Source organism: Filicampus tigris, chromosome 15, assembly GCF_054856515.1.
Source record: "Filicampus tigris isolate MCC_2025a chromosome 15, RoL_Ftig_1.0, whole genome shotgun sequence".
NCBI classification, from domain to species: domain Eukaryota; kingdom Metazoa; phylum Chordata; class Actinopteri; order Syngnathiformes; family Syngnathidae; genus Filicampus; species Filicampus tigris.
The window spans coordinates 9,068,494-9,079,668 of NC_141231.1; the positions used below are offsets into that span (position 1 = coordinate 9,068,494).

The 11,175-nt window shown below is 39.6% G+C and overlaps 1 protein-coding gene across 2 annotated transcripts; it reads right to left on the bottom strand.

Moving 5' to 3' along the window:
• Positions 1-178: 178 nt before the first annotated feature.
• Positions 179-6,327, bottom strand: drg1 (developmentally regulated GTP binding protein 1). 2 transcript variants are annotated; one of them, XM_086054117.1, is made up of 9 exons: positions 6,134-6,327; positions 4,619-4,742; positions 4,023-4,198; positions 3,852-3,921; positions 3,460-3,629; positions 2,938-3,068; positions 2,043-2,167; positions 1,805-1,927; positions 179-525 (listed from the first exon to the last, which is right to left on the bottom strand). In XM_086054117.1, the coding sequence occupies exons 1-8, from the start codon at positions 6,170-6,172 to the stop codon at positions 1,839-1,841; spliced, it is 924 nt and encodes a 307-aa protein (XP_085910243.1). In that variant the 5' UTR covers positions 6,173-6,327; the 3' UTR covers positions 179-525; positions 1,805-1,838. The 2 variants fall into 2 exon arrangements, with proteins under 2 accessions (XP_085910243.1, XP_085910242.1); XM_086054116.1 differs by having other exon boundaries at positions 2,043-2,210; positions 6,134-6,326.
• Between the last annotated feature and the right edge of the window lie 4,848 nt (positions 6,328-11,175).

Genomic DNA, 11,175 nt, shown 5'->3' on the forward strand with positions numbered 1-11,175 from the left:
AATAAACGGTGGAAACTGGTATATTTTATAATCACAAAGTCGTGGCAGGGGTGTGTAGACTTTTTATATCCACTATAGGTAGCAAGATAAATAGGTGGATAAACGGGTAGGTCATTCGGTAGGTAGGTAGAGCAAGAAAATAAGTGTGCTAGGTACATAGTGTAGACAGAAATAAAAGTTGTGAGACTCATTTGTTTTTTATTGTTTTATATTTTGTTTCCATTTCAATGCAAGGGTTAACCAATATTCAATATGAACTAATCATGGTGTTGAAGTGTTTTCATGTGACATGTACATTCATGTCATCCATTTTAAAATAAGACAATAGTGACAAGCACATTACACAGAAGCTCTGATGGATTGTTTTTGCGATACTGGAGCCATGCACTCGATGCCACACTGATATATATTGATATATATATCTATTACTTCTTCACCAACTGGATAACATCCTCGTCTTCCATCACGTGGTCCTTGCCCACCTTTTGCGGGTTGTGCTTGACAGACGATCCCCACACGAGTGCGCTGAAAAGAAGTTGACGGCATCACATGAAACACGTGGGACGGAAGCAAAAGGTAAGCGACGGCAATCGACAGCCTACGGTGGCACAAAAGTCTCTCTAATGAGGTGTGACACCGCTTGGCCCCCGCCGCCTCCCCGGAGGATCACTAATGCTCGGCAGCACTCATGTATTGACTGATTGACGACCCGGGCGCTCCCATTTGGAGACGGACCCCCGATCCGAACGCCTGCAGTTAATACGTCTCTGCAGTATCTGTGCATAAAGTGGCCAACGGCTGTAACTGGTTAACTGGGCTCTTTTACAGCACTGTGATTCCTGGTTAGTGGTTGCTTTGGGACTCGATCCTGCCTTTATTTTATAGAGGGCTGAGCTTTGATATATTTTATATGACTGAGTCTAAAAGGATACATTTTGAAATGTTGCCAAGTCAAGAGCAATTGAACTAATTGGGCTTTGTTATCTTTCGTTGCACAATTCTGCAATTTTTCTTGCAACTGTATCTAGGTATGTATTGTATCTAGGGGCATTACAAACACTAAATAACTTTAAAAATATATATACAAATTCCAAGTAATGACAATTAATTCTCAAAGAATACTGAAAAAAGAAAAAAAAAGTGTGCTTATTTTGCTGCATGAAAAAAAATGCTTCTTTCATTAAATACAAATGTCATTTCTTTAGGTACAGGTTAAATATCGCAATAATATCAATATCTCAGCGCCCATGTTTGCATATTTTTCCAAGATCGTGCAGTCCTTGTACATAATATGAATATAAAGAGTGCCGCCAAAAAAATGAAAAATGAAAGCTCTATCAAAATTCCATAAAGATATTCAAAGAGATATTTTATTACTGTTTTATGATGTAATTCTTGATCTTTGGGGTGTTTTGAGAAAAGCGTGTAACAGAAATGTTAAGACACCTGGGAACCACTTTGAATTGTTTTAAAAAAATGTATTATTTGTTTCCTTTAAACGTTATTATACAAATCTCGTAAAAAAAAATACAAATCGTGTCCCTCCTTTAAACTTGGATTTTATATCGCGAAAATTGACTAGGTTATTACACTATGCCATTGTTACAACACTCTACATACAATTTCTTACATTAATACGCCTCAGAGAGTGTCAATCAAAACTGAGCACTGCCACCTCTGTCTCACACTTTTATATGATTCAATAATTAGACTATTATTTTTGTGGCAAGATCTTAAAAAATAAAAAATGTAAAAAATCAACACACATCTGTGTTGTATGTGAATGGTGTGCTGCAGTACTCACTACTTCAATTCCTTGATGAGGTTCTTGTGAATCTTCAAGCAAAAGTCCTCCACAGTGGTGTGCTGGTCAGGCAGGACGACGGGAGACGTGTAATCGGGGAGTTGGCCTTTGGGTTTCGTGTAACTGCGCATGGCAACACATTATCACACCTAAGGTTAGGCAAGATGAGACGAGACAAAAAAAAAAAAAAAAGAAAAAAAAAAAAAGGAAATCTGCAGAGCTTCCGGTGCACACTTACATACGCACGAGCTTGAGGTAGTCCCACATCTTCTCCAGCAGGTCGTCGAAATTCCAGCGGTGGTGGGCCGAGATGGGCACGCAGTGCGGCACCTTGTAGATGACGTCGAGCTCCTCGATGGAGATCTGGTCAATTTTGTTCAGCACGTAAATGCAAGGGATGTAGACCCTGTAGGGAGCACAGACTAACTCACTTCGGACAGAGCATTCTAATGACAAAAAACAAAAATGCACATTTTTGTCTGACGTTTTAGTCTTAAGAGTACAATTAGACTTTCTTAAAAAAATAAAAATAAATAAAAAATCGAAGTGGAAACTGGGCAAAACTAACATCTGCTAAGACGTTATTCCAGCCACAAATGCTAATAAAATAAACATTTCTCCAACCATTTCAACCTCAAATTCTCATAAAATATAAATGTTTGATAATGTTTACTGGAAAAGGCTAAAATATATAATTAACATGTAATTCTAATATTTCTTCATTCCTTGATCCACAAACCATCAAAAATCATTGTTCAACAATTTTCTGCCACAAAAGTTCACTATAATTAATTTTTCCCCACCAATTATGCCCCATGAATTCTTATAATAAACTTTTCTTCCATCATTTTATTCTCAAAGGCTCACGATATCACTTTTACCCACAAATGCACATGTGTATGTTTTTTCTCAACCCACATAGTATAACAACATCCATGGGACAATTTTCAAAATTGCAGAATGTCCCACGGTGGACCGTGTTGTGTGTTCTCCATCATCTTCATCGTAAGAGATTAATCATGTTAGGACCACGTCTGACGCGCACGGCCGGTGTCAATGAAGCGACACATCTGCCAAATGGCCACGCCCACGGAGGACGACAAAAGCAAGCCGGCGGCGGCACGTCGTCTCACCGATTTCCCTCCACCACGTCGATGAGGTCATCCGCCGTGGCGTCGCTGCGGAGGGTGATGTCGGCATTGTGGATCTTGTACTCGGACAGGATGGTCTTCACCGTGTCGCCGTCGAGCTCGCTTTGCGCACACTGCAGCGCAGGACACGCACACGCACACCAATATTCAACACGAACGAACATGTTTTACATGCAGGACCAAACGCACATCGACTCACTCCTACAATAATGGCCCAAGTCATTTGTTCACCTCTTTTCAGAAAACAAGAAAAAATGAACCACATTTTGATTAGATTATAATATATATGAATAAGTTCATTTCAGGTGTAGGAACTGCATGGTCTGTTTAACTAAGGATGGAACAGAGGTGGCCAGCATCCTGAGGAGATGTTTAAGGCAAAAAAAAAAACATTTGTCAAAATATCACTTAGGCTTTTATTTTAAGAGGCTGACGACATACAAGATCAACTTAAATGCCCACTAGAGAGCGGCATTGCTAAATATACCGGAAAAGGTCACTTACAGTGGCTGTAAAGTTGATGCCGCCTTTGTCCTTCTTCTTGAAGCCGATGTTGGGCGGCTGCTTGTTCAGTCGGATGCCAAAGCCCTCCAGCTCGTGTTCTATTAGCCTCTTGTGCAGGAGAGGCTTCAGCACGTCGAGCACTATCAGGATGAGGTTGCAAGTTCGAGCCACTAGCGCGCAGAGTGGGGGAGACATGCGTTCGGTAAGTGATGTAGGAAAGTATAATATGGCACATATCTCCAGCCCCCATTTGCTTTTTTTTTTTTTTTTTTTTTTTTACAGTAACCAAAAAACGGCGTGCTTGTTTTACAACTTGAGTGTACACAGCCATAATGTCCCATCATTTCTCTGAAAGATTGACTGTGTGAACAAGTTGGTGATCTTGGTCTTACCTGCAATGACTTGTCTGCCTCTGCCTTTGCCATCTTTGGCCCCTTCAATGATTCCAGGGAGATCCAGAAGCTTTCAGGTAACAGGATGACAAAATCAAAAATAAAAAATAAAAATCACAAACTGAAAACTGTCCTCAGCTGCTAATCCGTTTTATTTGTGTTTCCATGTACCTGGATTTTTGCTCCTTTGTAGCGGATGACTCCGGGTACCGTTGTGAGGGTGGTGAACTCGTAGGAGGCGACCTCGGAGTAGACCCCCGCCAGATTGCTCAACAAAGTCGACTTCCCCACCGAGGGAAAACCCACAAAGCCAACACGGGCGTCACCAGTTTTTGCTACATCAAAACCTGAAAATAGAGACATCACATCAGACAGTGTGACTGGACATGTGGATAACATGTGGTATTTAATGCACATATCAACGAGGTTTTGTTTGTGTAGCTAGGCAGCAAACACCAGAAGTGACAATATTTCAGGCGCAACTAGTTTCATATCTGAATGAGCTGCCACCAAAATTGAAACATAAATAAGAGTTGGTTTGATTTGGGACCATTTTGCACCAAGAAATAAAGTTTGCTGTAAAATATTGCCCTGTTCAGTTCCTATGAAAGAAACATATTACATTACAAGTTGGAACAGGCCTTAATCTACCACTAACGCAGTAGTGACACAATTCAAGCAAAACCCCAATCAATAACATTTGTTAAAATCCTGTCCCTGCTCCAGTCATATGTGATTAAACGCCATCTAAAGTGCATACTCGTTACCTTCTCCTGTGCCGCCACCGCTGCCTCCCTTTGGCGTGATGAGCTCCCGTCTTAGCTTGGCCAGACGTGCTTTGAGCAGACCCAAGTGGTGAGCGGTGGCCTTGTTCCGCTGCGTTCTGGCCATCTACAACAAAGCATAGCAAGAACAGAAGCGCCGGCCCCCGTGAGGTCTCTTATGCCTGACAACTGTGGAACAAGCATTAGATTACGTACAACATTAATAATATAAGATTCAAGAAAAACTGACATTTCTGGTATTAATTCAAGTCTTGGTCTTTAAACTACCAATATATTATTTTTATATATTATTTATGATATTATTCTACCTTTAATAGTTATTTATGTCAGTATGTCAATTTGCAATGTATTGTATGCTAATGTTCTACTTGTCTAGCCCACATTGCAAGGGAAAACTTGTAGCCTGAGATTTATCTTATGTGACACCAATCCTAGAATTTTGCTATAACCCTCATAGGTTAGTGATGAGTGCTGAGTGGACTAAGCATACATCATTACACAGGACAACGTGGCACACCACACTGATTTCCATTTTATTGGTTCACATTTACAGCAAGTGGTGAGCGGTGGTCTTGTTCCGCTGCGTCCTGGCAGTGTACATGTCTGTGAATGTCTGTGTTTCTCATACAAACACTTACTGCAGTTATATGTCAAGGTTACGAATTGAGTGCAATGAATTCGTTTGTGCAGTGGCATTAAAATACTTTGTCATGCGTACAAGGCATGCCCAGTTACGGTACCTGTTTCTCCATTTGAGTGTTTAAAATTTAGAGTTCAGAAGCACTTTTCGTACAAATATTTACTGTAATAATGACTTACTACCGCGTTGTATAACAATATTTTAATGTCACCTTAATGCCAAGGAACTATGTTGAAGTGAAGGGAAGAGCTTCATTTAGGCAGCCATACCCCGTCCCATAGGAAGAGAATTGCTTTGCCACCATCTTGTGGCATCGACAGGAAATTTTTGAAACTTTAGGGGGGACGTCAATTACTGGTAGATTTGTACAATTATTGGTAAAACAAGAATACGTTCCTAATTTACTAAATACTTACGTCGAGAAGAATGTATGCATTTTAAAAGCTCTTTTGGAGTTTTCAAAGTAGCAGACACCACCGTTTTGGTGCAGCATCAAGTAAACAGGTAGAATACTTTTTTTTAAAAGCCAATACATACATTTGGATTCTTATAAGATTGGTTTATTTATGCACTGAAATCCAGTTTCGAACAGACAAAGGCAAAGCAACGTTTTGAGTTGACGTTTACCGGCGAACCTCTCCACAAAGACAACCCTATGAACTCTCTTAAACCAAATAATAAAGTTAAAACTGAATGTCGTAAAGAGTAATGTTTACAGGCAGAAAAAAAGACAAACGCTTCAAGAGCGATGAAACATAAGGCCCAGCTGTGTGAGTGGGGTTAGCATTCCAGGTTTGCCGTTAGCTACAACGGGACTTGATTCATTTCGCGGCCGCCACGTTTCCTTCCACGCTTACCTCATTTTCAATCTCTGCTATTTTGGCGAGTATGCTCATGATGACCGAGCTTTTGTGTCACAGTCCCGCGTTAACGATGAATGTTAGAAGAATGACAAACAGCCTTGGCTAAAGTTTTAAAATGTGTGCTGCTAGCACGCTGCTACCACGCAGGCGTGAGCGTTTACTCCCTTCCTGCCGCTAAATCTCGCGATAATATGAACTATTTGCCCTGGTTCTTGACTCGCAGGATACGTTTCGTTTAGGGTAAACTATTGATATAACAACACGTCAAATCACAGAATCTGGATGCATTTTTAGTTTACCAATGACAGAGAAAGCTAGAATATTGTATTTATTTGTTCATAATTTTTTTAAATTTAATGCAGGATCACTTGTTTTTAGTGCTAACAAATTCTCATTGTACATTTTACACAAATAAGTTTTAGTTGCATACAATATAATCTCTTTATTTGGTCACTGGAGTTGAAATTTGGCAACTTGTACTTGTTTACCATTTTTTGAGTAGTTGAGTAAGACTGCTGTATTTCCTCATACAGTGACCTGGGCCATTTCCCCTCAAACGTATGTATACTGGGCATCTATTTGGTGGTAGGGCGTTCATTCCAGGGGAGAACCTTTTTTGAATTGTTCCAATAAATGGATCATCCATCTATGACTTTTGTATACCTTTTATCCCGTTGAGGTTCAAGGAAGCTGGAGTCTACAGTATCCTAGCGGACTTTGGGTGAACGGAAAACTACACCCTGGAGTGGACGTCATTCAATCACAGGGCACATAGAACTATAAGGGGTCGTTAGGAACATAATTCAGGAATAGCTCTCACAAATTCTACTGAAATGCTTTCACACACACTAGTGAAATTTATGTTGCTCAGAAACACTAGTGAAATGCGCTCATACACCCTAATAAAATGCTTTCATGCACATAAGTGAAACGCTCTCATACACACTACTGAAATACACTCATACACGCTAGTGAAATGCTTTCATTTACACAAGCGAAACGCTCTCATACACACTACTGAAATGTTTGTTGCTCATAAACACAGGTGAAATGCACTCATACACTCCAGTGAAATGTTTTCATACACACAAGTAAAACGCTTTCATACACACTAGTGAAACGCTCTCATACACACTACTGAAATGCCCTCATACATGTTAGTGAAACGCTTTCATACACACTAGTGACATTTTTGTTGTGCTCATAAACACAAGTAAAATGCACACTTGTGAAGTCAATAGATACAACAACAATAGATAGATAGATAGATTGAAGATAGATAGATTGAGGATATATGTTTCTACGTAACACAACAAAGCCGTTTTGGGGAAAAAAAAACGACCATGTATATTAAGATGTTTTTTGGGGACTGAACCCACGCTAACTGTTCTGAAGCCAGGCAAATGTACCACTACACCATTCTTGACTTGTATTAAAGCACTGTATACAATTGTGATGTAATACTATATAATAGTACATATATTTCTAATATAAGCTCAAATTTGTATCATAATTAATATATTATTTGTCTACACAGCTATGATGGCTTTATCAGATGTGATAGGAAAGATGTCAACCAGATGAATAACGGAGTGCTGGCATCTATCATTTCCATTATTTGAGGAATTACAGTATGTTTAGCGAGGATGAGTGTTGTATGAATTGAAATCAGACACATCACAAATCGGTTATCAGCCACATTTATCATTTCTGCTCTTGAATACACCTCAGCGGAACCATTTCCTGTAAAAATAAATGCAATTTGAAAGATGATATAATCGAAAACAAAAAACAGGTTCATAATTACATTCTGTAAAGAACCTCGCACATTTTATTTCATACTCAATATATATGTATGTACTCCATTCTGATGGGTCTAACACCACATGCTTGGTATGCTGAATCTGTTTGTGCCCAGATCCCTGTTGCTGTTCATTATTACGTTGTAGGAGGTGTGCTTGTCCTCATCAAAATATACAAAAATAGTACTTTTCTATAAGGTAGATACGGTATTCAGCGAGTTGTTCAGCATCAGTTGTTGTTGTCCAGCTGAGCATGAGGAGCACACGAAGGAAGGAGGAGGAAGAGGAAGTGAAACACAGCAAGACAAGACAAGATTCATTATTACTGAGTTTGTGACATCTGTACTGTATAGATATGTAACTTCAGCTTGTGTAACACAAACGGGGGGCTTTGCCTCCATTCATCCACCTTTGCCACAACTCAAAATCTTCTTCAATTAGAATACATCACCAAACATCAGTCAGTCATTAATGAAGTGCATTGATTAATAAAAGTAAGTGCAGTAACAGACTTTGATGCATTCCCTTTGGCTGGAAGATTTTTACGAACTACTGCTGTACATGCACAACGATAATCGGACCAAGTTTGTGCATTTTTCCTCTCTTTCATACCAAAGTCTGCAAAGGGCCAATTGTCAGTTATCTGGAGAATATTGTTCTGATAGATTACCTTGTGGTGTGGGGTGTGTTTGGAGTGATTTTTCCTTCCCGATCAACTCGGAAAATGTTGCGGTCGACAATCGCAAACGTAGAACTTATTTGATATTTCCAATGTCAAATCTGTATGTGTGTGCATTGGCGGTTGTAGCTTGAATGGCACACTGTGTGGGATCCCCTTTGGCACACCCAACAACAAATAATACACACATACACACACACCCGCACACATGTGAAAAACATACCAGTGAGGACATTAAATTTTCTCTAAAATATGTTGAAATATAAACAAATGAAAAACGGCAACAGGAAATTATATTAAAAAATCTAATTAAAAGGGAAGTCAACCCAAACATTTTTTTCTCAAGAATATGTTCTATGCAAGCCCACTAGTTGAAACTGGGTATTCTGGTAAATATTGCATTTGTGGGATGAGAGTTAATCCACCCGTTTCTAGCCATCTCTCGGGGCGGCCATTTTGTCACTTCTCTCGACTGAAAATGACATCACAACTACCCGGGGCTCAGGTAACGACCAATCACAGCTCAGCTTTAGAAAACATGCAAGCTGTGATTGGTCGTTCCCTGAGCCCTGGGTAGTTGTGATGTCATTTTCAGTCGAGAGAAGTGACAAAATGGCCGCCCCCTGAGATGAGTAAAAATGAGAGTATTTTGCTGCTTAACTCATATTCCACAAACGCAATATTAATCAGAATGCCGTGTTTCAACTAGTGGGCCTGCTGGGAACATATTCTTGAAAAAAATATGTTTGGGTTGATTTCCACTTTAAGGAAATAGAATGAACAAAAAAAAAAAAACTCTTGCATTCACAAATGAAAGAAAATACCTTAACAATTTCAGCTTGGTTTCTTGGTATTGATTTCTTTTATGTCAATGATTAGATTGTTAAATGTCTTCAAAAGTCTTGGCTTTTTGTAATCCTTGCTGAATCCCATCCTCGATATTTTCTACAAAGGGCAATCCCACAAGGGGGCACAAATTCCCCATACAAACACAAAGTTACACAATAAAAAGCCTTTCATGTCATAATGTTTTTTTCCCCAATTATTTTACAATAACACCCTGTGTGGCCGCATACAATTCACATGCCAGAAGCCGTCACTGTGTGTGTGGTCAACATCTATTTAGGCCGAGCCACGGACTATGCGAATGTGATGTGAAACGGAGCAACAGCCAATCAGGAAGCCACCTGAAGCTTACGTTTGACACAACTACTACCTTCTCTATTTGGGCAACAGCGCGAGCTTCAGGTCAAACTAATGTTAGGTTTCACATCACAATCAAGAAGTCTGGATTTGCCATTCATCCATTTTGACCCTGACTGTTCTCCGAGCAATTCGGTAAAAATTACTCTTAAGACAACACACACCACAGGATATTCCTTCTCAGACATCTGAGAATCGGGCCTTTGAATTTGATCATCACATTGTAGAAATGCTCCAATTTGCTCCGATTGTCAGTATGCGTGTACTTCCTTCCCCAAAAATATTTTTGTGCATCCAGATTAGTATTTTTACCTCACAAGTCATGTCCGTGAATAACTCTAGCAAAGCTACAGAATAGTAACTGCCTATCATTTACTTGGTCTTTTAGTGATAATTAATAATATATTTATGTGGGAACATGCTAATATTCAAATACAGATATCGGTAATGTGCACGTCAATTGCACAAAACTATCAGTGGGAATCAGCGTGAAATAATTTCATAGCACGAAGGAAGGAAGGAAATGAAACACGGTTTATCCATCTGCAACACGGCTCGGGATGGTGTTGCCACACCGCGTCAGCCGTCATGGCGGTATTTTGCATATTTGCTCGTAATCACTCGTGCGTGTTCTTCACTCTGTTCGCCCGAGTGTGGTTGTTTAACACAAATAAATGTTACGGCTGTAATTGGGGCCGTGTGTTATGTCACATTAATGCCACAATATTTCTGTGTAGATAGTGTATTGTGTAGATAGTCACTATACACTACTCCATAAAGTTCATTGAATATCTGATATTGTGAAAAATAATACATATACGCACTGCTATATGCACTAAATACACTAGATTCACTGAAATATTTTGACACGTTTTTAAGGAAACCAAACAGCCGAAATTACAGCATTGGATGTTCGTAAAATCTCACCAATGTTGATAGACTTTCAAGTTGATCGACTGCATGCGTAGTTGCAGATGGATGCACCAGTTTCGAAATTGTCAAAGGTCATTTTCAAAACTAAAATGAATTAACAACTCACGTCTTCACTGTCACAGGGGTGACAAACCAACCGGGCTTTAATAAGCATTGAAAAATAATTTCTTACAGCTGAGGTAAGAATTGTCAGAAGTAGTGCAGAGTTTTGTGATTGGGAGTTTTCAGTCGGCGAAAATAAACTAATACATTTGGTTCATTGAACAATATGTTCATTCATGTTTCATCTGCGTTTACATATTCAAAATGTCATCAGTACAGTGAACCCCCGCCCATACAAAAAGGTTTGCAAAGCTTTGCCTAGAGATGCTACGAGATGGCAGCATTGCATCCCCCCCCCCCCAATTCGACAAGGCTTC

What these genes read in the sequence shown, in the direction of transcription:
- drg1 (XM_086054116.1), bottom strand. Translation starts at nt 6,172, where the DNA reads ATGAGCATACTCGCCAAAATAGCAGAGATTGAAAATGAG. An exon ending in AGGCAGACAAGTCATTGCAG is followed by an intron (nt 3,630 to 3,851) that starts GTAAGACCAAGA and finishes TCTGCGCGCTAG; the next exon opens with TGGCTCGAACTTGCAACCTC. An exon ending in TACCTCAAGCTCGTGCGTAT is followed by an intron (nt 1,928 to 2,042) that starts GTAAGTGTGCAC and finishes TGCCATGCGCAG; the next exon opens with TTACACGAAACCCAAAGGCC.